This window comes from Bos javanicus, chromosome 12 (assembly GCF_032452875.1).
Source record: "Bos javanicus breed banteng chromosome 12, ARS-OSU_banteng_1.0, whole genome shotgun sequence".
In the NCBI taxonomy this organism is placed as follows: Eukaryota; Metazoa; Chordata; class Mammalia; order Artiodactyla; family Bovidae; genus Bos; species Bos javanicus.
Genome location: NC_083879.1, coordinates 32295165 through 32321801, shown reverse-complemented (window position 1 = coordinate 32321801; position 26637 = coordinate 32295165). Strand labels below are relative to the sequence as shown.

The 26637-nt window shown below is 43.6% G+C and overlaps 1 protein-coding gene across 1 annotated transcript in view; it reads left to right on the top strand.

Moving 5' to 3' along the window:
- The window catches only part of LOC133258382 (protein POLR1D-like), a 32940-nt gene extending 20961 nt beyond the window's left edge, over nt 1–11979 (top strand). The window contains exons 2-3 of the mRNA XM_061434898.1: nt 1091–1165; nt 10959–11979. Coding sequence (XP_061290882.1) covers nt 1091–1165; nt 10959–11223 — 340 coding nt within the window. The 3' untranslated portion in view covers nt 11224–11979. The remainder of the gene's footprint in view (nt 1–1090; nt 1166–10958) is intronic.
- Nucleotides 11980–26637: the final 14658 nt, after the last annotated feature.

The following is a 26637-nucleotide window of genomic DNA, read 5'->3' as shown; positions in this document are numbered from 1 at the left end:
TGTCTCCTGCAGATGGATGGCATTTCCACTGTATCACCACACAAAGTGGCTTTCGTAGGCGCATATAGAAAGCCAAGCAGACGTTTTACCAGTTTTTATGGGAGAATGCATCCTGGCTCGTTTGTTCATGACTGGGGCCCTGCACAAGCAAGTCCTCTCCCTAATGATTTTCAGTGTTTCTGCTGTCAGGAGGGAAGACACGTGTGGATACAAGGATGACTGACTTCCTAGTTGTTTTTGTTTGTTGGTTTTTTGAAAACTACCGCTCTAATTGATGGGAAGGTAGGGGTGCATTTGGAATATTTTTACCCTTTGATTACTATTATTTTTTGTTTACATCTATAAGGGTGAAGTAGGGATCTCTGTTTTGGAGCCAGACAGGATAAAATTTTCCTGAAATGCCCTATGAGGCAAAGCCCTCAGATCACATCAGTAGGATATATTATTATTTTAAGGAGATGGAAGAAGGCTGTGTGGCGACCAGCTGCATTTAGTATTCCTGACAGCGAGGGGCTGGGCTGTGACCCCTGGTCTGAGTCCAGGGGTGAGAAGTGGGCAAGTTGGTCCGTGTTTCTGTTTTTCATCAGCCCATCAGTGGGCCCTCCCAGGATGGACCAAAAAGCATCCAGCTGCTGAGTTAGCTGAAGTGACATTTTCTGAAGATCTCACTATTAATAGGAGTGTATTAAAACATATGTAAGTTATGTTAATATAAAAATAGCCAGATATATCTGCTGAGGACTAAGAGGGTGGTGAAACAGTTTGAAAGAATACTGTTAGAAACCTGGAGGTAAATACAGAGAAACAGATAAAAAGGAGTTGAAGTTGAAGTTCTTGGTGGGTAGGGAAGGGTTGATGCCTTCAATTTTTTCTTCATTGTTTTTCTTCTTTATGGAAAGGATTTCTTTTTAATTTTTATGTATTCAAAACTGTCAACCATTTAAGAACATTTTTAAAATTTGTCCCCTAATTTTGAAGTTTTATGCCTCTAAAGCTGTTCCTTTCCCAGAGTCACATATGTGGGATATATAGATTTTCAGAATATAGTGGGGTGACGACCTCTCAAATTTCTTCCTTTTTTTCCCACCAGGAAAGCGATAGAAGAGCTGCTGAAAGAGGCAAAACGTGGGAAAACAAGAGCAGAAACAATGGGACCAATGGGCTGGTAAGTACTTGAGTCATCATCCTAAAAATGTAAAGATATGTAAATATACATTAAAGAGAAAAGTTTGCATTAGCATGCAGAGGGAATGTAGAACCATGGGTGTAGAGGCGATCACCCAGAGACAGGTGGTGGAGGAAGAACACTGCTGAGTGCTGTGGCCAAGGAACAGTGGGCAGAGGGGTGCGGGCCAAGAACACCTGTCATGGTGTCAACACCCTCCCGCCCACAAGTCCCCGAGAGATGGGTCGACCTGGCTGTGCCTGAGGCCACCAGAGTGCGAGTAATATTACGTCCGTGTTCGTTGTTTAAGAATTTCTGACTTAATTATAGTCCTCAATAAATTAAAATTTACTTGTAAAAATTCTAATTTTAAGTATTTTGGTTTTGTGACAATTCAGCTGTGTACAACAAAAGTTTAACCTTTGCTTTTTTTTTTTTTTTTTTTACTAAACAGAGCTTGTTAAAACTTAATATAAACAAAGGAAGAATTTAACCTTAAAAACCACATCTACTCTTCTAAGTGTTACTTTAGCAATAGCATTTGCATCCAATAAATATGCTGACTTAGATGTTTTATCTACAATTTAAAATTCACTCTAATGGAGTGCTGTTAAACAGTGTAAAATGTAAAAATGGGATGGGAGTACAAGCTAGGTGTCTGGATTTGACTCTTACAAGAACAGGGCCTACATCAGATACAAACCAAGGTTAAAGTCAAAGAAACGGAGGGAAAAGGCAATTCGTAAAAATCAAGCAACATAAAATAAATGGACCTAAATGTGCCATATAGTAGACAGCTTAGCCACACACAGAGGAACTATTTCAGGTGATCTGTAAAACTTGACTGTATTTCCAAAAGACAGACAAGAACTAGAAAGAAACTTTAAATTGTTTCTCTAGTCATCACATTGTTAGTAATAATGTTGATACTGTTATTCTGAAAATACTCTATAGTAGGATAAAGCGAGTAAGTAAATATTTGTTATAGATACTAAGGTTTTTAGTATAAAAGCTACAAATATAAAATTAAAGACATAAAAATCCATAACCCTAAATTTTAATTGGTAATACCATTATGAAGTTGTACTAGATTTTCACTTTAGAAGAGAAAGAAAGGGCTTCCCTGATGGCCTAGTGGTGAAGAATCCACCTGCCAATGCAGAGGACACGGATTCGATCCCAGGTCCAGGAAGATCCCACGTGCCATGGGGTAGCTAAGCTGGTGCACTGTAGCTCTGAGCCCACTCCCTAGAGCCCAGGAGCCACAACTACTGAAGCCCATCACCCTGGAACCTGAGTTCCACAACAGGAGAAGCCACGGCAATGAGGAGCCCGTGCACTGCAACTCAAGGGTAGCCCCTTTTTGCCACAACTGGAGAAAACCCACACGTAGTAACCAACACCCAACGCAGCCATAAATAAATAATGTAAAAAAGAGAGAGAGGAATAAGCTTTTCTAACTCTGTCCACAGAAAAGCCCTAGAAACAATGACCTTCCACTCAGTAGCAGTGAGTACCCCCCAGTACCCGGAGATGGCATATAATACTACAGTGGTGTATACAAGGCCGTGTCTCACTGACAGGAGCCAGAGATCCTTAGAGAAATAACTGGCTGCAGATCCGAGGCTGAGCCTGCACGCGAGCTGGCACAGCCTCCTCACAGCCTCCAGCACCACCCGCACTCCCTGTGCCAACTGCACATTCAGGGAGTTCCCAGAGCAACCCTCAGCCTCAGTGATCTGCTAGAAAAACTCATGTAATTCACAGAAAGCTATTATACTTACGGTTACAGTTTATTACAAGGAAAGCATACAGATTAAAATCTGCCAAAGTAAGAAATGCAAAGGGCATGGTCTGGGGAGGTTCCAGACACAGAGTTGCTATTGCCCACCCCCCATGGAGTCAGGACAGTTACCACGACCCCCCAACCCTACGACCAGCATCAACCTATGGCAGTGTACTTGGCATTCTGCCAACCAGGGAAGCGACCCTGAGCCTCAGGTGTCCAAAGTTTTCACTGGAGTTCCTCTCTGTAGGATGATTGATAGATTGCTCACATGACTGATCTCAGTCTCTTGCCCACCAGTGCCCCAGTAACCCAGATCCCCACCCTGAATCATGTAGACTGTCTCTCTGGCATGGGCAGCCCTCACGGTCAGGTGTGGCCAGCTCCACCCCAAGCAGAGACAATTCTATCAGGTATGACGTTGCCTCCCAGAATTGATATTACCTCCCAGAAGCCAGGGCAAAGTCCAGACCACTCTGTGGGCAAGACCACTGTTTACTGTGCAGTCAGGACACACATAAAGCCGAGCCAGAAAACCTTATCATATCAGAAAGTAAAACTTTCAAAGACTACAGTAGTCAGGTCAGAAAGACTGGGAACCAACTTGAAAGGCCTCCTGGTAATTGAATCATCAAAAAAATAAAGCTGTAGTGGCAGAGATACCTAAAACATGTCACAATCCATAAGGTCATAACAATAATCACATCAGGAAACTCAGTGGTCCCTGTTGGACGATGCTAAGGAACCGAATCATTGTTTGTGTAACTGATAAGCAATGAGAAAGAACCAAGTATTTATCCTTTTGCTTGTACAAATTATACATCAAAGTTATATAACAACTGATGAAAGAAAACTTCTTTATAGAATTGCAACTGTTAAATGTGGGACTGCAGAATAAGATTATCATCATTTGTATTCTCAACAACTCCATCATAAGACAATCTAATTTAAGAACAGACAAAAGATTTGAATAAACATTTCACCAAAAATGATATCAAATTGGCCAATATCTTTTCATTGGCATATGAAAAGATCCTCAAATCAGTTACTAGGAAAATGCAAATTAAAACCACAGTTTTTCACTACAAATGCACTAGACTGACTAAAATTTAAAAAGACGGACAGCAGCAGATAAAGAGGAGGATCTGGAATAACTAGAATGCTCACACATTGTTGGCAGAAATGTAAAGTCATACAGCCACTTGGAAAACAACTGGCAGTTTCTTACAATACGCACTCACAGAATTATTCTTCTAACCGCTGACCAGAGGATTGACAATGTAAGCCCACACACAAATCTGTCCAGTAATGTCCACGGCAGTTTTACTCGTGATAGCTCAAAACTGGAAACAGCCCACATGCCCATCAGCTGATGTGTGGGCACACCCTGGTGATGCCCATACATTCCATACTAGTCAGTAACACAAAGGAGCAGAGCTGCTGATAACACTGCGTGGATGAGTCTCAGACGCACTGCGCTCATGAAAGAAACCAGACTCAATACATGACACCGTGTGAGATTCCATTTATATGACCCGGAGAAAAGCCAGAAAAAGCCAGACCCAGAGGGACAGAACCCACTCATCGCTTGCCAAGAGGTGGGGGCCAAAGGACTGCATTTACTGCCCAGCTTTTCTGGGTGATGGAAGTGTTCTGCATCTTGATTGTTGTGATTATAACATGACTACACACATTTGTCAAGACTCATCACGCTGTTTACTTAAAAGGATAAATGTGATTCTGTGTAAGCAGACAGTAAATATGTCTGCTTATACAGAAGACAGACGTATAAATTTATGATTTAAAAATTTGATTATTTAAATGATTTAAAAATAAAAAGAATGTCATTATTCTACAATCCCTAATGATAGACTGAATCTAGGCAAAGCTCTGTCTATGACTTGCTAAATCTATCAGATGAGAAGCTGATGGGGAACCTTCTGATGAGTGGGTCAGGCTGATGACACTGGACTCATCCATCGATCCTTATACCACAGAAAGGTGCAATAGGAAGAGAGTACCACCACTTATGAGACATCCTTGTAAAGAACCTGAATCTGATCAAGTCTCTAGTGAGAACTACTAGTTGGCAGGAAATAGAGGTCAGAGGAACATACTCAATGACTGTAGAGATAAAATTACAGAAATGAAAAATATGAGGAATTCTACAGGACAAACAAACCAGTTTCTTAAACAAATGAATTCCATGGCAAAAAGGGAGGAGGAGTACCCCATGAATTAATAGATCTGAGACAGCTCTAAGTGTAACCTTGTCTGCATTCTTATCCAGACTCATTGAAACAAAGGTATGTAATGATAGAAGGAATTGATGTGGACTTCTGTTTAGCTGTGATTATAGTACTGCTATTATTTTTTTAAGCTGTTATCTTTCAGAAATCCATTCTTACGTTTTTATGGATGCAGTGATATAATGAACTGCAAAGATCAAGTGTGGATCAATCTGTATGTATGTAATCATTATAGCAGATACCCAAAAGGAGCAACTGGTCAACTACTGGTGGGCGGTGGTCTGCTTTTCTAAGCATCTAGAAGGTTTTTACATTTGCTCTAAAATTTAAAATAGAATTAGAGCAAGTGACACTCTTTTTTTCCTCTTGGATATTCCGTAAGAGAGATCTCAAGTGAGGCAGTTGAGCTGTTGCCAGAAAGAGATTGCTGAACTAGAGAAAATGCAAGTGGGATGAACTTTTTTTATATCATAAAGAAAGAAACCATTTGGTGCTATGTACTTCCTTGGACATATTTCAGCAAAAAGAATCTCTTGAGAAGCTGTTCTTGACAGACGCCTTAGAGAAACTGAAGTATTGGCCCGTGTGACTTCCTTTCAGTCAACATAAAGGAATTTATAAGCACAAATTTCAGAAATTTGCTCAGCTTCACGTTCTACAAAGCTGTATTTATTTGGTCCCATTCACTTTGGCTGATCCTAGCCCAGTGTAATAATCGAGTCCAGTGCCCGGGTAACTTCCGCCTTAGACATGGAGAGGCTTGTACTTTGCTACAAAAAGTCCCAAAGGTTGGATTTGACAGAAAACGATTCTCCAGTTTTCGTAATGCAGTTGTTTTAAAGGGAATGGTATTTTGGGTGCTTTTCTGTTTGGCTTGGGGTCAATCTGGTGACATGGGTGAGCACTCCTACATTTTCTGATATTTTATGTCAGTAGCGAATCATTTCCCCGGCCTTGAGCCAGTCACGCGGTGTCTTTATTCATTTAAACGTCTGAGGGGACCAGCACTGCCCTTCCTCGTCCTGGGCCCAGTGGTTGTCGTCTGTTAGCACACAGGACGCTGGGCATCCCGCCCCTGCCTCCCGCGTTCACCCCGCTTCCTGCCCGGTTACGAAAGTGGGTGGGGAGCCCCGAAGGAGCGACCGTCAGCTCACATGGTAGCGGAGACGACCTGTATGGCTGAGGGAGCAGGGGCCCAGGGGCCGTGCCCTGTCGTACGTTCCAGAGCCCCTGCTGCTCACACCCCTGCTCTGACCCTCTCCTTGTCCCACCTTCTGTCCCTCCTGGCCATCGCCTCAAACACAGGCAGCCTGGGATGTATTTTTGCTGCAGGACCTAGCATAATGCCTTACACATGAAAAAGCCTCAGATTTTTAGAAATCAATACTGCAGATACAGATGCACATATGTGTTGGCTAGTCATTACTTTTAGGTGTAGTGTTGGAGGCGGAGTGTATTGAAAACCTACCTCATTACAGAAAAGCTGTCAGCACACTGGTCGCCAGGGCTGCTCCCTTTGGGACAGATGCACAGAAGATGGTATGTGGCGTTGGGTAGGCTCGGAACACCAGCCCTGTGGGAGCCCAGGTGAGTCTGACACAGACAAGGACAGGGGCACAGAACACCCTGGACACACATGACTTGGAGATCTATGAAGTGCATCAGGCCATGGGAGATAATGGTGGTTCTTTCTCTGTTTAGGGAAGCAGGGCCTTGGGGTCAGGGAGGCGTGCTCCATGCATTGTACCCTGATCCAGTCCTTTGTTTTGCTGCCAAAGCCCTTCCCATACAGCATTTTATTTTCCATTCTGCACCTCCTTTGCATGCTCTCAGATGTACGTCTGAGGTAACAGCCACAGAAAGAAGCCCAGCTACAATCCCCACAGCCCAAGGAGCCAGGTGATCCTGGATCTTGAGCCTGCAGTTGGTAACAACTCAGCTCGTCTAAGGCGCCACAGTCACCATAACCACCCACGGTGCCACAGGTGCTAATCTGGCAATCGAATGCCTCAGTCACCTGAGAAGTTCTTGTAGAGTGTTAAAATCCCTATAGCTGCACTGCTCATCCTTAATTACTCTGCATTACTCGCAAGCATACAAAGAAAAGTGCAGAATGGAAGATAAAATGCTGTGTGCCTGCATGGGAAGGGCTTTGGCAGCAAAACAAAGGACTGGATCAGGGTACAATGCATGGAGCCCGCCTCCCTGATCCCAAGGCTCTGCTTCCCTAAACAGAGGAAGAACTACCATCATCTCCCCCGGCCTGACGCATTCGCAGATCTCCAAGTCACGTGTGTCCAGGGTGTTCTGTGCCCGCTCCTTGTCTGTGTCAGACTCACCTGGGCTCCCGCACGGCCAGTGTCTCGAGCCCACCCGACGCCACATACTATCAGCTTCTATGCATCTGTCCTGAAGGGAGGACCCCCCTGCTGGCTACTAACTGGGGTCGTGCCGGAAGGATGGACTCTGGAGTCAGAGCCCTGGTTCCCGTCCAGGCTCCATACCCTCCCAGCTCAGGACCCACAAGCTTGCAGCCTCCTGTGCATCTGTCAGAGAGGCGATGGCAGGAGAGACGGAGGGAGGCGACGCTGGTGACAGGAATTACCCGTCAGCATGGTCTGCACCCTCCTGGTTCTCACTGGCGAGTGGTCACGTACCACTTATTCGATGGGTCACATTCATGAAAGTCTTTTAGAAATTGACATGGCAGCTCTACGTCTGCAGAGTGTTGGATATTACTACCTCTGTCCAAAGTATTAAAATCAGAAAGAAAGAAAAAAAAAAACATTTATCTTCCCCCTGCTGTTCTCTGCACTTGTTTGAAACAAGGCTGTCATGAAAAACAAAACAAAACAATCATGAAAAACAGTTGACTGTTTTTCATGAGTGGAGTCTGATTACTGCCAGGAGAAAGTGCCTCATTTTTGTGAAGGACGTTCCATAGCACGCCTACTTGGGAAATGGGGAGAGCAGGCTGAAGAGCTGACACTCCTGGCCTCAGTCCATCTCAGTCTCTGCCAGGGCAGGCGAGACCCCTCCTCTCAGGCTCTGCATCAGCAGCTTTGAAAGCAGAAGGAAGTTGCTTCACTTTTTGGTTTAACATGGATAGAACGCCAGGTCTTGAGTCTGACACTGCTGTCATGGGTACTTTCTAAAGCAGTTTTAACGCATCTCATTCTATTTATAGAATTTCATATCCATTTATGTTGTTAGCACCTTAAATCTGGCTCTCCCCATGTGAGCTAGTATAACTTTCTAAAATCAAAAATGAACCAAAAATAAGAGTAAACAGCCAGGGTGAGAAGGTTGACATTGTGGGGTCACAGCTCCGCAGCTGCACACCCCGTGGCCCCCACCCTCATCCCGGCACAGCCAGTGACAGAGCCGCTGCAGACGCGCCCAGCAGCCAGGCCTGCGCCCACGCCCCAGGGCTCACACTTTCCCCACAAAGCTGACATGGAAGAGGCTTCAGGACAGTTGAGGATCTAAGACTAGCGTATTGTGTCATCTCAAATACAGAAAAAAGTGGCACTAAAAGAGAGCTGAGACACAAGAAGTCAGAGAGCAATGAAATAATTTCCTAATGTGGTGAAGGAGAGAACGGTCATTTTCCAAAGGGTCAACAAACGTAGAGAACATGAGACACTCCAAACAGGAAGGGCCCTTTGAGATCACACATCACTCCAGCCTCCAGTGTTATTGTATCTGAGGAGTATCTATAGATGGAGTTTACGGGTCATTAGGAAATGCAGATAACAAGCTCAGAGGTCATGCCCACTGGCCCACTGGCTCTGACATCAGTGGAGAATTGAGGTGTCCTGGAGAGTGAAGCTTGCAGATATAGAAGCTTAACCATTTTAAGCACCAAAACTTTAAAACTGTAACCATTTTTATGAACATTTCTGTAAAATATCTTATTTTTTTCTTGATGGCTCAAGGTTTTTTTTTTTTAATAATTTTTTTTTCATTGAGAGACATCAGATATTCTGCTATGTTCTTAATTAACTTACTATCTCAGGTGATTTGAGACTTAGTTGTCTTGAGTTTCCATCCTGGACAAATCCTGAATATATGAATTTGAGTGCTATATATATTCTCTTTCATGAAAGGAGAATGAACAGTAATAACATTACTTTACATTATTACTATAATGAATAGTAATAAGAAGGGTCCACAGTCCCTTGTTTAAAGCCCTCAGATCCAGATAAGTTTCTTAGAAAGGTACCATAGCACAGACAGCGTGCACGACAAGTACCCCCATGGTATGTGTTCAGCACACAGTCATGTCCCCAGCAAAGCAAATGAATGTTACCCCAAAGGGGACACATATTAGAAATAAGTGCCCAGTGTCAGATTAGGTCAGGTCTGGCTGCCAAATAAGTTGTGTCCAAAAAAGGAACTTGGTTTTCAAATTTTGGAATCATGCATAAGAAATCACAGACCCACAGGTACCATTTATCAGGAATTTGCTCTATGCCAGGCACTGTGCTAAGTGCTTCGTGGGTTATCTCACTCAACTCCTGCAGTAGATGGGTGATTCTGTTAACAAATAGAAAACTGAAGCACAGAGGTATCTGGTAACTCTCAGGATCCCAGAGCCAGGGAAGCCGAAGGGCTAGGGTATGCACCAGAGCAAATCTCTACTGAGTGCCTGTTACCTACCAGGCATTGTTGCGAGCGCACATTCAGCCTCCACCAACCTGCCCTCTAACTCGGTCACTATGGTGGTCCCCATTTAACAGAGAATGGGCAACAGGGAGATGATCTGACATGCCCAAGGTCCAGTCTGATAGTGTGACCCCAGAGCACATGTGTGCACCGTGTTGTATGAGTTCGTTGCAGAAGAAAAACTGGTGATGAGATTCAGCAAAATTAATTACTATGTTACAGACCAGAGCTCAAGGCCGAGAGAGAGGTTCAAGTTTTCACTGTGTGCGGTTTTTGTTTGTGTAGCCAAATGAAAGATTGGCTACACCTGAAAAACAAATACTGCATATGTAAATATGTGTCAACATGTAAATTAATGATATGATCAGTGACATCCTTCCTCCTGGGTGAACTTGAATCATGAAGCCCCTGAAATGTACATGGCCCAGAAGTTCGCCTGGAGGGGAGATGTGTGGCCAGAGCTCCCTGGCAAAGCAGGGTTCTGAAACAGAAAGTCCTTAATTAGCAACTGAGTTTTTCAGAGGGTAAAAGGTGGTTATTGCATTTTAATAGACTCTTTAGATTATTATTTTTTATTTCTAGGGTAGATCATGTAGATCCAGTATTCAGGGTATAGCAGGAGATACTTTTTTTGTTCCTCACAGAGGGATTTACCCTTATTCTTTGATATTTAAAAGCAGGCCACCATAAACATAAACCTGCATTTTGAGTTAACGCCTAGTCAAATCAGGTGTAATGGTAAAGGGGATAAATGACTCAGGAATTTAAAAAAGGAATTAAATGACTCGGGTGATGTGTGTTGTGGTCAGTACCTGTACACACATTGTGTGTATTCCTTGGCTTAATTAGTCCCAGCCTGGAAGACAGGGTCAAGGTCTAAAGACAGGGTCCAGCCAGTCTGTCTGGGAATCTCAGTGTCCTGGGTTTTCCCCCTTGTACTCGGAGTTTACACTAGGTGGCATGCAAGGAAAGCTGAACAAATTCAGAAACTTGACTCCGGGGAAGCAAGATTCTTTGGCACAGGCCCTGATGGGAGGGTTCGGCTCTGGAGTCCACATTTGATTTGTGGTTGTTCTCTCTTTGCCCCCAGGATGAAGTGTCCTCTTGCCGGGACAAATAAAAGATTTCTAATTAACACAATTAAGAACACCCTGCCCTCCCACAAAGAGCAAGACCATGAACAAAAAGAGGACAGCAAGGAACCGGCGAAAAGCCAGAGCCAGAAGGAGGAAGGGCGCCAGAAGCACCGGTCTCACCCATACAAGCACAGTGTCCACACCCGGCGCTCGCCGCCCGGGAAGCGGGGGAAGCGGGGTGGCCACGAGAAATCGCAGTCGCGGTCCAGCAAGCGGTGAGGTGGGGGCCCGGGGCCCAGCGAGACCCTCCCAGCGCCCGGGCCTGGGGTGGTGCGGAGACACCAGGACGGGTTTACAGCAGGGCCTCCGTCCTGACGGCGGACAGTCACCCGAGGCTCCACGAAGGAAGGAGCACAGCGACCTCCCTGCAGGTTTAAGCGGCTTCGGCGGTGTAATATTCATTCGTCTGGGTTTTTTTCTGTCTTGTTTGGAAGTTGGTTTCAAAATAAATCTAGAACTTACAAGTTTTTGGAGATTATTAAAACTAGTTCCAGTTTTTGTTTTTGTTTTTTGATGTGTTGCACTTGTGGTCTTTTCTCAGAATTTCTCAAAACAGGAAGATACTTGTCGATCCTATACTTTTTAGGGGTGATGATTTTAGAAACCTGGCCAGTGACCATATTTATGAAAAGCTGTAGCCCTTATTTACCCAGAAATTCTTGAGAGCTCTGCACCCATTGACCTTTAAATGAACAACGTAGGAAAATCTCAAAATCCTTTTGAATTTAGCGCCTCCCCCCACCATCAATAACCAGGGGTTAAAAAACTCTCTCTTTCCTTGTGCATTTTCAAACTCATTCCTGAGATAGAACAATATGTACGTTTTAAGTGGTGCTTTTAAAAGAACCTTCAAAAGTTAAAATTCCTATTATTTTCGTGCTATGTCTTATTTAGCTAAAGACATACGATGCCACTCTTAGGTGTTGTACAGTTGTTTCAGAAATCTGAATTTTAAATAAAAGTGTGTTTACAATGCTTTTTTTCTGTTTTTTTCAATATCAGTGTGGCTCTGTTTTTAACATACAATTATCATTACTCACACCTGTATTCTTCCTTTTATACTCAGAAAAATGTCACCAAGCACGCTCTTCCCCCATCCACGAAAGGAAGAAGAATCTCTGTTCACACCACCCCCCACCTCCCAAAGCATCCGAGCTTATGCCTGGCTGCTCCCAGATAATCACTTGACGCAGCCCTGCTCCCTGCTTCCCAGCAGCAGAAAAAAACCCTTTCTAAGTGCTAGAAAGGAGACCGTCCGCAAAGTCAGCTTCAGGGTGTTCAACAGACCCACTCTGCCCCCGCCTCAGAGCCGCCCGCCACACCTGTTCAGCCTGCTCTGAGTCCAAAGCTTGGGGCTTAGACCCAAAGCTTCTGCACAGCCCTGTTCCCCAAGAACCCAGCCTCACCCCCATGACTTTGTACAAACACCCTTTCCTCTCAAACACTGAAAAGGGACCGTTTGGTTCATATGACTTTATCCAAGTCCAGTTACACATTAGCCTGTATCATTTGTGCTAAATTTGAAATGTTTTGTATTTAAACATCTATTAGAGACAGCACAGAGTTGTGGTTTTTAAACACTTCTAAGGGAGAAGGCAATGGCACCCCACTCCAGTACTCTTGCCTGGAAAATCCCATGGACGGAGGAGCCTGGTAGGCTGCAGTCCATGGGGTCGCTAAGAGTTGGACACGACTGAGCGACTTCACTTTCACTTTTCACTTTCATGCATTGGAGGAGGAAATGGCAACCCACTCCAGTGTTCTTGCCTACAGAATCCCAGGGACTGCGGGGCCTGGTGGGCTGCCGTCTATGGGGTCGCACAGAGTCGGACACGACTGAAACGACTTAGCAATTAAGTAAAAGTTGAACTCTCTCATTTGTCTACGTGCCCTGAATTTAGAGCACACTGGCAAGCTCATTATTCTGAAAAAGGGGATGATCATGATAAGCATGTTCTTCCCCTCGACAGTAAAGGAAGTGCTTCAGCCTCATCACACTTATCTTTCTCAGACAGCTGTGTTAAAGGACAAGCATTCCTCAAAACCATTTTCCCCTTAAAAACCTCCACCCCACTTCAGAAATTTTTATTAGAGTCTTTAAAACTTTCATCAGGGCTTCCCAGGTGGCTCAGTGGCTAAAGAATCTGTAATGCAGGAGATGCAGGTTTGATCCCTGGTTTGGGAAGATCCCCTGGAGAAGGGCATGGCAACCCACTCCAGTGTTCTTGCCTAGAGAATCCCATGGGCAGAGGAGCCTGGAGGGCTACAGTCCATGGGGTCGAAAAAGAGTCAGACACAACTGAGTGACTAACACTTTCACTTTTCACTTTTCTCTGAAAAACCTATATACCTATGCTTTGACCTCTGATGGGCAAAATAGATCTCAGAGCTGAGAGGTTGTTCCTGGGTTATAATCCTGAATTCAGCTTGAATAAAATTTTTCATTTCTTTTCTAGATTTATTTTTTTAATTTTTTTAAAATTTATTTTTAATTGGAGGATAATGCTTTACAATACTGTGATGGCTTCTGCCATACAACAACATTAATCAGCCGTAAGTATATACGTGTTTTCCCTCTTGAACCTCCCTGTCACCCCCTATACCATCCCAGATTGTTGACAATAAGCATACAATCCAATTCAACTGCAATTTTAAAACCTAGCAAGTTTTAACAAGTTTTCTCTAAAATTTAGATGGGACTGCAAAGGACCTAGAGTAACCAAAACCATTTTGAAAAAAAAACAACGCTGGAGGACTTGCTCTATCTCACTTCGAGGCTCATTATAAATTTACAGTAATTTGGAGAATGTGGCATTGACATCAAAATGGACAAACAGATCACTGGAACAGATGGAGAGTCCAGAAACCGACTGCACATGTATGTTACAATGACTTTTGACAAAAGCAAAAAAGTAAGTTGGTGGGGGGTGGACTTCTAGGATGACAGGATGAGGACTTCTGCAGAGGGGCTCCCAGTGAAAACTATCTAAGAAACAATTATTTAAAGTCTCCAGAAATGATACTAAGGGCACTGCAGCACATACACTTTTTTTTATAAGTCAACAAAGATATAGTAATAGTGATAGTCTGGTTTTTTAATCACACCCACTCCCTCCCCTCTCCCAGTTCAGTGGCACAGAAACCCCACTCCAGACTTGCGTGGCCTGGAACACAAATCTCGCTCTGCCCCCAGCATGTAGGCTGTTCTCCCAGAGGGCGGGATGCCAGCATTTCTCATCGTGTCCCCAGACACCCGTTGTTGAGACTAAGTTCCGAGCAAGAGTGGCCAGGAGATGAGGCTGCCTCCTCCCATCTGGTTCCCACTGGGACACAGACTCTATCGGTCACAAAGCCACTGGGAGTTCTGAGTCCCTGATCACCCTCGCCCCGGCTCATGAGACAGTGGTTCCACGTCAAGAAGACCTGAAGCCACTGCACCCACCTCTGCCTCCTGCTCAGTTCCTAAGGTGGGGGTATAACAGATAGAAGCACATCACTGTCCATATACCACTTCCCAGTTCCAGAGCCCTGGCTCAGAGATTTTTCTGGAGGAGGAAGCAGGCTATAAACAGATAGCTCCTAGCCTCTTCCCAGAGAAACTGACTTTGTTTGCCAAAGAACATGGAGAAGTTCGCGCGTAATGATGCATTCAAAAACTGGAGATTGTGGTGAGAAATAAGAGGATATTGGTAGATTTGTTGAAGACAGAGGCTAAACTGAAGACTCTTAGTTTGCTGTAGAGAACTTGGGGTGGGAGCGGGGCGCTGGGAGTAGCTCTCCTAGGATAATAACAAATATCAAACACTGATCTCAGGAACTATTTGGTTTAGTCTCTGGAACAACTGATGCCTTAGAGCATTGTTGAAAACAATAGAGCAATTATCCTACAAGTTGTGGAGCTTAACAGCTAGGTGCAATCAGGGGAAAAGACCGCCAAAAAGAAGCCCTGCCAATGCACTGTCATCCAGGGCAGCTGGGCACACTCAAGGCTGCACACCATTGGTTGAGAAGCAACATCAAAGGTTTAACACTCCATGTGTTTGTGTAAAATAGACTTCACTGAAATAAAAGTCACTAAACAAGCAATGGAGAAGGAAATGGCAACCCACTCCAGTATTCTTGCCTGGAGAATGCCATGGACGGAGGAGCCTGGTGGGCTACAGGCCACGGGGTCGCAAAGAGTCGGACACGACTGAGAGACTTCACTTCACTTTCACTTAAGCAATCAAGTAAATGGAAGCGGGGACCACAACCCGGAATTTCTATCCTAAACTATCTAAAATGTCCAGTTTCCAACAAAATGTATGAGACATACAAAGAAACAGAAAAACATGACTTACACATGGCGGGGGGGGGGGGGTGGTGGGTGGGGGAAGCCGACAACACAAATTGCCTGTGAGAGTGACCAGATGTTGGATTTAACAGTTAATGGAGACTTCAAGTAGTTATAAATACAGTATGTTCAAATAACTAGTGGAAACCATGGTTTACAAAATAAAGGAAGGTATGCTGACAATGTTACATCAAATAGCTCGTACCAATAAAGAGATACAAACTTTTAAAGAACCAAATAAAAATTCTGGACTTAAAAAGTACAATTGAAATGAAAAATTAACTAGAGAGGCCCAAATTCTTGCAGAACAATTTACAAACCTGAAGTTGACAGAGACTTTGCAAGCCAAAGAACAAAGAGGAAAAAAAGAATGAAGAAAAATGAACAGAGCCTCAAGAAATGTGGAATGCCATTAAGTACATCAAGATACATGTAAGAGAAATATCAGAAAAGGAGAAAGAAAACATATGTGAAGATATAATGGTTGAAATCATTCCTAATTTATTGAAAACACTAATCTACACATTCAGAAAGCTCCACAAATTCCACAAAGAAATCCACAGATAGACATGTGACAGTTTGAAAAAAAAAGGCTGAAAGGCAAATATAAGGTGAAAATCTTGAGGTGGCAAGAGAAAAAAGACTTTCCATTTGTAAGAAATTCAATAAAGATTAGCAATTGACTTCTCATCAGCAACAGTAGAGGGCAAAAAGCAATGGGATAACATAATCCAAAGGAAAAAAAAAAAAACCTGTCAATCAAGAATCTGATATAGCAAAGCTATCTTTTAAAAAACAAACAAACAAAAAAAGAAGACAAAACAAAGACATTACCCAATAAACAAAAACTTAGGATGGTCGGAGGATATAAATCTTGGCCCAAATAAAAATTTTCAAGTAACTCAAAAAAAAAAATTGAGTTTGTTTTTGGCACACACAGTATAATTTTTTCACCAAAAGCAGTGACCCCAGAGGGTAATTTGAATTCACATAAATAAACGAGCACTGGTAAATGTCACATAAACCAAGTAGAGAGTGCTTCACCTATTTTAACTAAAAAGTCTCAGTAAAAATGAAGGTTCAGTTCAGTTCAGTCGCTCAGTCGTGTCCGACTCTTTGCGACCCCATGAATCACAGCACACCAGGCCTCCCTGTCCATCACCAACTCCCAGAGTTCACTCAGACTCACATCCATCGAGTCAGTGATGCCATCCAGCCATCTCATCTTCTGTTGTCCCCTTTTCCTCCTGCCCCCAATCCCTCCCAGCATCAGAGTCTTTTCCAATTAGTCAACTCTTCACATGAGGTGGCCAAAGTACTGGAGTTTCAGCTTTAGCATCATTCCTTCCAAAGAACACTCAGGGCTGATCTCCTTCAGAATGGACTGGTTGGATCTCCTTGCAGTCCAAGGGACTCTCAAGAGTCTTCTCCAACACCACAGTTCAAAAGCATCAATTCTTCAGTGCTCAGCCTTCTTCACAGTCCAACTCTCACATCTATACATGACCACAGGAAAAACCATAGCCTTGACTAAACAGACCTTTGTTGGCAAAGTAATGTCTCTGCTTTTCAATATGCTATCTAGGTTGGTCATAACTTTCCTTCCAAGGAGTAAGCGTCTTTTAATTTCATGGCTGCAGTCACCATCTGCAGTGATTTTTGAGGTAGTGCATCTCAAATGGAAAAGTTATGAAACTAATACATGACACATGAAACAGTGTGCTATTTTTATAAATCCAATGTTAAAACTTTTGTTGGGCTTGGGGGAGAGGTTATTTCAGGTAACTGAGAATTAGATGCATACTTTGTAATAGAGTGAATACTTTCCTATTCTGAGAATTATTATGTTTTTAAATGGTTTGAAAAAATAAGACAACCAAGAGTATGCAAGAGAGACCATGTGGGCCTAGAGTCTAAAACATTTATATAGCTCTTTACAGAAACCATTTGCCAACCTCCATTTAAACATTTTAGCTTAAAATATGTATATATACATTTTATTCACTTACATAAGGGGGCTTCTCAGATGGCTCAGTGGTAAAGCATATGCCTTCAGTGTAGGAGATATGGGTTTGATTTGTGGATTGGGAAGATTCCCTGGAGAAGGAAATGGCAATCCACTTCAGTATTCTTGCCTGGGAAATCCCATGGACAGAGGAGCCCAGCAGGCTACAGTCCATGGGGTCACAAAAGAGACATGACTTTATGTAATTATAAAATATAGTAAAAATACATCTCTATTCTCCTCTCTTAAATTATTTGAAAAGCAATTGAATGAAACAATATGTATTTTTGATCCTGTAACATATAGAAGTGTAATAATTTTGCCAATAACAACATAGATGAGGTGAGTGAGCACACAGCTAGGTTGACCTAAAACAACAACATAAGAGTTGTTCTTGAATTCATAAGAATGAATCAAGAAAATCTGAAATGATCAATGGGAAGGTTGATATAACAAAAGCTATAAATATACTTTTAGTCAGCACCAGTGCCACATGCTCAGTTCTGAGCACCAGACCAGGCAAACTTGGTCCCAAGAGCTGTAAAATGATGGGGTGTCAGGGGAGGCCTGAGAATGGGCATTTGCAGCCACTCCAAGGTAAAGTGGACCAGCACACACTCACCCATTCATTCCTGCAGGTCCCTGAATGCCCTGTACCCCTCCTGGGAGGAGACGTCTTACATAAACTGGGGGCTACTCTCCACAACGGGAGACAAGCTAGAGTCTGGGGTCCCCATAGACAAAGGGCACAAGATAATGAATGACACTGATGGCTGAGGACAAACCTCCCCAGACAGAGTGAGTCCACCTCCCTGAGGTGAAGCTCAAGGTCTGGGACCAGGGACAGATGGGATGAGCTGTCAGAGCAAGTCCAGTAATAGTCCATCTAAAACCCAGACACACATGACCCAAGAGAAAACAGTACCCTCGCCATCAGGGGGCCTTGTTGGGCACTGACTGCCCCTGTACAAGACCTGATTGGCTAGGGCCTTATTCGACCATCCAATCGGCCTGTAATACCCCCATTCTTCACATAAAGAAACCCAGTGGGGAATGCAGGATGGTACAGATTGTTTTGTTGCTCTTTAGTCATTAAGTCATGCCCAACTCTGTGACCCCATAGACTGTAGCCCACCAGGCTCCTCTGTCCATGATATTTCCCAGGCAAGAATACTGGAATGGGTTGCCATTTCCTTCTCTGGGGATCGAACCTGAGTCTCCTGGATCTCCTTCATTGGCAGGCAGATTCTTTATCACTGCATCACCAGGGAAGCCCCACAGGACCTCAGGGCAGTAATGAAGCCCCTGAAGAAACACATCCAACAGTCCCTAATCCCTACACCCTACTGGCCACTCTCCATCCAGCAGGACCTGGTATTCTGTGTTAAGATTTATAAGATGCCTTCTGGGGCTTCCCTGGCAGTCCAGTGGTTAAAACTTTGCCTTCAGATGCAGGGGTTGCAAGTTTGATCCCTGGCCAGGGAACTAAGATCCCAAAATGCCTCTAGAACAACAACAACAACAACAAAAACCTGAAAAAAACAGATGCAATATTGTAACAAATTCAATAAAGACTTTAAAGATGATCCACATCCCCACCAAAAAAAATCTTTTTTAAAAGCACTTTTAAAAAAAGACACACCTCCTATATTCCATTTGCCCCAAAGTCACACAGAATTTTTGCTTTTGAGTGGCAGGACCCAAAGACACAACAAAAACAATACTTCCGGACAGTACTGCTCCAAGAATTCAAAAATTCCCTCATCATCTTTGGGGAAACAGCTAAAGGCCTAAAAGATCTACATCTGAAGGAGGGATCCCCTCCTCCAAAACGTAGACATCAGTCTGATCGCCAGGCCTACTAAGGAAGCTTCCGATAAAAAATACTGTAACCACCCCCAAACCACCTAGCCAATAAAGTGTATGAAGTGTCCAAGAAAAGGGTTCAGATATCACAAACCAGGATCACTCACCTGGCAGCATTCTCAACAGAAGGTCAGGGAAGCCCACCTTAGGAGACGGGAGACGCATATGTAGCCTCACCCCTCCTAGAATTAGAAGACTTCTTGGGGGTCTCCTGGGGATGGCAGCACCTGGATCCCCAGCCCTAGTCTAGTAGCTAAGCCTCTACTTGAAATGTTGAATGGAAAGGATGATGATCCTTCTAAATGGAAACCAGAATTCAAAGGGGCCTTTTGAGAATTGAAACAGCAATTCCTTCAGGCCCCCGTCCTGGCCCTCCCAGACTGAGCTACTTCAACAGAGATCCAGGAGGCCAGCAGCGGCCAGTTAATGACCACAGGAGATACTTCTTTCCCCAATTGCAGCTTGTCAAGCATAAGGGAGGCTCATCAAAGAACTCACTCCAGGAGGGAAGCCTTATATCATTGGTTAGCGGGGTCACGGTAACTCCTGGCATGAAAGGTATAGTCAGTGGGATTGTCGAAACACGCCTGACTCCCTTCTCCACCAAAGCCCCAGATAAGGACCATTCAGATCAGGGGGACATACCCTGGAGAAGACTGACATACTGATCTCATGCTGAGGGCAGCTGGCAATTTCAGGTATCTCTTGGTGCTAGTAAACACATTTTTTGAGTGGATAGAAGAATTCCCCGCTATAACTGAAACAGCAGCTGAAGCGGCTAAGGCAGTAGTAAGAGAGAGAATCCCCAGGTTTGGGCTCCCAGGATCCCTACAACAAATGATGGTCCAGGACTTGAATCTCAAGTGACAAAGGGGATGGCTGGACCTTCCTCTCAGCCCAGAGACCTCAATCAATAGAGAAAATAGATCAAATCAGATCTGGAAACAGGTGTTAGCCAAGCTATGTCAGGAAACTCTGACTGCCCTACTCCACATGCGGTCAGCTCCAGGTTAAGTGCCCTTGAACTTAATGGGAAATGAACTCCCATTTCCACAGCTGGAGAGAAAAGACACCTCAGTCCCCTTGGAATGGAACAACTCAAGTGTGCGCTCCAGTTAGGAGAAACCAGGAAAGCTGTCATGGAATATGGGACCCAGTTGTGCTTGCACTCACTGACCCAGCCCCAGCCTTCCAGCCAGGAGCCTAGGCGCATCTGAAAACCTGGAAAACCAGCAGCCCGCAAGCCCTGCTCACCCCTAAGTGGAGCAGACGCCACCTGGTGACCTTCACCACCCTCCCCGCTCTGAAGTCGCAGGGGCCACTCCATGGGGACACTGTACTCTAGCTAAGAGGCCCCCAAGCCCCAGCCTCCAGAGAAACAAGCTGGGGCCACGGGCCCCTTAACCACTTGCGTGAACCATGCTCTGACCTGGAGCTTCTTTTCCGAAATACCACCAAAATGGGCCAGGGACACTCAGGTGCATCCAGCCCAAAGACCTGGAGTCCTGCCTTTTCAGGAGAATGTGACAGGTAACCACTGTTCTCTTGTTGATATCTGAGCATGTATTTTAAACCATCTCCTTTGTCTCCAAGAGGTTAGACAAATGGGAGTGGAGGGATTCATCACCAGCAAAGCCCATGCACAATTCCAGGAGAATAAAAGCAGAATCTGGGTAATAAAATCAAGTCTGACCTTTTCTTCTTTTCCTCAGTGCTGAGTCTAGTGTCGCCGGCTCACAGGCAGCCGCGGGCAGAGACCTCGAACCTGGCACTTCAGACCAGGGTTCCTGATGGGTAGTGGCTGCACTTACACCTGGGCTCAGAGCTGTGTGCAAAGAGCCCTGCCCCCTCATTGCTAACCGGGACCCTATAAAGCAGCCCTGCCCACAGCCTACAGGAGAGCCTATGCTCTGGACCAGGACCTCACACCTCTCTGTTCTCTGATCAGGGAATAAAGCTTTCCTTTGCTTCCGAATCTGACTCAGTCTCGTTCTGTTGACTCAAACAACACCAGGCAGGTGGCCCTCCTTGGGGCCAACTCGGAAGGTTCAGTGACACGTGCCTGCTCTTCCCACCTGGCAGCAGAGAGGAAGCACCCTCCCTTCCACTTCTGGGGTAGTGTGAGATGAAGCCACCTAAAACAGAAAATTTAAATAAGTACCAAAATCTCATAATATAATACCACAAAGTTCCAGGTTGCAGTAATAAATTACTCATTATATCAAGAACCAGGTAGGTCTCAAACTGAATGAAACAATCAATAGAGGACAATATCAAGATACCATCGGTAATAGAATTCTCACAGACGTGAAGCGAACATCATAAAAATGCCTCATTGATTATAAGCACTCTGATAGTGAATAAAATAGAGCAGCTCAACAGAGAAATAGAAGGTGTAAGCAAGAGCCAAATAGAAATTATAATAACCAAATTAAAATCTCAATAGAAGGGCTCTACAGCTGAGTGGAGAGCCCAGATGAAAGAATCAGTGAACTGAGAGATAGAAATTACCCAAACAGAACAACAGAGAGAAAATTCTGAGGTGAAGAAATGAATCACCAACATATTGCTGGTGGGAATGAAGAATGATTTGGAATTTATATATAAAAATATATTTATATTTACATATATATATTACATGCAACTGCCATATAACCCAGTGATTGCATTTCTAAGTATTTAGCCTAGAGAAATGAAAACTTATGTTCTCACAAAAACCTGTACAAAAATATTTACAGCAGCTTTATTCATAATAGGGGCTTTCCTGGTGGCTCAGATGGTAAAGAATTTGACTGCAGTGTGGGAGACCCAGGTTTGACCCCTGGGTTGGAAAGATCCCCTAGAGAAGGGAATGGCAGTATTCTTGCTTGAAGAAGCCCATGGACAGAGGACCCTGGCAGGCTGAAGTCTATAGGGTCACAAAGAGTCAGACACGACTGAATGACTTTCACTTCAAGCAACAATAAGACCAGATGTCCTTCAATGAGTGAATGGTCAAACAAAAAGCAGTATACATCCACACCATGAAACACTACCCAGCAATGAACAAGAGCAAACTACAGATACATACCCTGGTTGAATCTCCAAGGAATTATGAATGGAAAATCCAATCCTAAAAGGTTGCATATTATGCCACTTAAGTGACATTCTTGGAACGACAAAATTATAGGAATGGAGACTAGGTTAGTGGTTGGCAGCAGTTTTAAGGAAAGAGCGAGAGTGAGGAGAATAAAAGAGTGATGAGATATCCTCGTCGTGGTGATGGAAATGCCCCATGCCTTCACTGATGGATGCCCGTGTCCTAGTGGTGATACTGTCTAGGGTTTTGCAAGATGTTACCATTGGGAGAAACTGAGTAAAGGGTACAATAGACCCTCTCTGTATGAGATCTTACAACTGCATCTGAATTGATAATTACCCCAAAATGAAAAGTGTAAATGAATTAAAAAAAAAAAAAAGACAAATCACTGACTAGGAGAGGTTATTTGAAATACAAAACAATATTCTTAAAGAATATTTTCATTAGATATATAATTGGGGGTTGACATTCTTTTTTCTTCAGCATTTTAAAGATGTGTTTTCACTATTTCTGACCTCATTGGTTCTGGTTAAGTCTGCACCCATGTGAATAATTTTCCTCAGTTCAGTTCAGTCCCTCAGTCATGTCCAACTCTTTGCAACCCCATGGACTGCAGCATGCCAGGCTTCCCTGTCCATCACCAACTCCTGGAGTTTACTCAGACTCTTGTCCATTGAGCCGGTGATGGCGTCCAACCATCTCATCCTGTCACCCCCTTCTCCTCCCACATTCAATCTTTCCCAGCATCAGGATCTTTTCCAATGAGTCAGTTCTTCGCATCCAGTGGCCAAAGTATTCGAGCTTCACCTTCAATATCAGTCCTTCCAATGAATATTCAGGACTGATTTCCTTTAGGATGGACTGGTTGGATCTCCTTGCAGTCCAAGGGACTCTCAAGAGTCTTCTCCAACACCACAGTTCAAAAGCATCAATTCTTCAACGCTCAGCTTTCTTTATGGTGCAAGAATACATGTACATACATATACATGACTGCTGGAAAGAACATAGCTTTGACTAGATGGATCTTTTTTGGTAAAATAATGTTTCTGCTTTTTAATATGTTGTCTGGGGTTGTCATAGCTTTTCTTCCAAGGAGCAAGTGTCTTTTAATTTCATGGCTGCAGTCACCATCTGCAGTGATTTTGGAGCCCCCAAAATAAAGTCTGTCACTCTTTCCACTGTTTCCCCATCTATTTGGGGAACCAGATGCCATAATCTTTGTGTGTTTTTTATTTGTATTTTATTTTTTTAATTTTTAATTAAATTACTTTATTTAATTGGAGGCTAATTACTTTACAATATTGTAGTGGTTTTTGCCATGCATTGACATGAATCGGCCATAGGTGTTCATGTGTTCCCATTCTGAACCCCCTCCCACCACCCTCCCCATCCCATCCCTCAGGGTCATTCCAGTGCACCAGGATCTTGGTTTTCTGAGTGTTGAGTTTTAAGCCAGGTTTTTCCACTCCTCTCTTTCACTTTCATCAGGAGGCCTTTTAGTTCCTCTTCACTTTCTGCCATAAGGGTGGTGTCATCTGCATATCTGAGGTTATTGATATTTATCCCGGCAATCTTGAGGCTTGTGCTTCATCCAGACCGGCATTTTGCATGATGCACCCTGCATATAAGTTAAATAAGGAGGGTGACAATATAGCGCCTTGATATACTCCTTTCCCAATTTGGAACCGGTCTGTTGTTCCATGTCCACTTCTAACTGTTGCTTCTTGATCTGCATACAGATTTCTCAGGAGGCAGGTAAGAGGTTCTGGTAATTTTCCTGCCTTTGAGTAAAGTGTTTTTCTGTGTTTTTAAGACTTTCTCTTTGGTTTTCATAGATCTCACTGTAATGTGCCTAGATGTGGCTTCCTTTATAAATTTCTTGTTTGGGATATACTAAATCTCTCATAATTATGAATTTATATATTTCCACAGATTTGGAAAGTTTTTTCTCACTGTTTCTTCTAATATTTCTTGTGCTTCATTCTCTTTCGTTTTCTCCTTTGGAGAGTCCAAGTCTATGTAGGTCAGACTTTTTTGTATTAGTTCATAGTCTCTGAAGCTCTATTAACATTTCTTCTTCAGTTTCTTTTTCTTTTTTTGGAGGAGGGAGGGACTCCTTTTCAGATTGAATGATCTTTTGTTTGTTTTTGGTCACTCTTCAAAGCCTTTACATAGTTGATATTTTTAGCTTTATTGAGATATCATTGATATATGATAAGCTGCATATATGTTAAGGTATAATTTGATGTGCTTTGGGATATATTTATACCAATGAAACATCTATCAAGAAGATAAGCAACCTATCTATCACAGTCAGAGTATTCTCATGCCCCTTCTAACCCATCACCCTACTCTCTTCCACACCCTCTGTCCACTGATATCTTTTCTATAACTATAGATTAATTTGCATTTTCTAGAATAATGTTGACTATAGCTTCCCAAGTGGTGCAGTGGTAAAAAATCCAGTGCAGGAGATGCAAGAGATGTAGGTTTGATCCCTGGATTGGGAAGATCCCCTAAAGAAGAAAATAGTAGGCCTCTCCAATCTTCTTGCCTGGGAAATCCCATGGACAGAGGAGCCTGGCGGGCTACAGTCCATGAGATCGCAAAGAGTTGGACACGACTGAGCGACAGAGCATGCACACACACACACACACACACACACACACACACGAGAAGTCCCTAAAGCTTGGGGCCTGCCTGATAATGTTATCACAGAAGGAATGTCATGATGATTTCCTCCACTGCACTAACCTGGAGCTGCCTCTCCATAGCCCAGTATTAGGAACATCTCAGGCAAAGAGGTGAAGACGGCTCCCAGGGGACTGGCAAGCTTGGAAGGAAATGGCAGGTGCGGTTTTGTGCGGGATCAACTTAGCTAAGCTGGAGCTGAGTTTCCCAGAATCCCCTTTCTGTGTGGTTTTGTTAAGACTGGCTGCAGGGAAACTTGTACGTAACTTGAATGGGGAAACCGAAGTAGCACCCTTGAAGCCCAAGATGGAGGGGCCTGCACGTGGCTGCCGATGGGCAGGCCTCCTTCTCCACTAGGGTGGGGTATGGGGGGTGCCGCTGGGCCTATGGTTCCCCCAGCTCCTCTGAGCTCCAGGCCAGAGCCAGATGCAGCTCAGTAAGGAGAGGGCCAGCTTCTTCCGTGGGTTTCCCAGGCCTCCTGGGTGAGGGACAGGCACAGGTCCAGGTTGTCTTCATGGGTTCTAGTTGGTTCTTGCAGGTCTGGCTTGCCTCTGTCCTTTTTCACATCTGGGCTTTTCCCTGACCGCCAGCCCTGCTGGCCTACAGCAAAGTTATGCCCACCACCAGACAACAGAGTCAAGCTTCCCATGGACATTTCACCAGTTCCCATCACTATAAAAACATCCAGTGCCCACAAAAGTCTTTTATTCCACATCACTCGTCATGGCTCTGCTTCTTGAAATGAACCTTGAGTGATATCGCCTGGCAGGCTGCAGTGACCCTGTCTGGTTGACGGGAGGGAAGGACCTTTTCATTGCTTTGGAAAACAAAATTCCAAGTGATGAGCTTACTTTAAAAATTTACAGAGTTCTCAGTAAATAAGTGGACAATTCCTTATTGTTAGAATTATCTCCTAGGAAGCAACTCTTAAGAACCTCAAACTTAAATCTGACACATATTTCTTGATAAACATAGCTACAGGACTTCCTTTAAATACTTTGCAAAAATTCTGGACTTTTAGGAAAATAAAAGAAGTCAACCTCCAATCAAAGTATAACATTAACCTCAAATTATTTCTATTTAGCTATATCCTCCCCCCACACTGCCTTTTACAAAGCCACTTGAGAAATTCCATTTGACAGGGGATATTATTACAGTTTGTAATGCCCAACATCAGGGCAAGACTTTTTTTCCTCTTTTGTAAAATCAATTTGAGTTATTTACAATGAACTTAAAAACCATGAACTTTAATGAAAAAGCTTGACAGGTTTGATGTATGATAGACTAAAGTTTCCAAAAAAAAAATTTTTTTTTTTCTTTTTTGGCCGTGGAATAAAAACATGGGTCTAGCCACTCGGTCTCTTCTCATAGAGCAGTGAAACAGAGTTGCCTGGTGATTATAAAATTTCTACAGAAAACTAGTTAACAAAAGAGATGTAAATGTTTTTCCATCAATGGAATAATGTAGCCAGAGGGGGCTTCATTTCTCCCCAACAAATAGAATCGGTTTTTGTGTGTTTGTCTGCAAGCTAGTTACTGATTACATTACGTCGTTTATTCTGTCCAAGTAGCTCCTAATAATTATTTTTCAGGAGATCCACAAAATAGATAGGTACAGCATGCTCTCGCCAAACACTGGATCCTGGCCACAGATGGCTT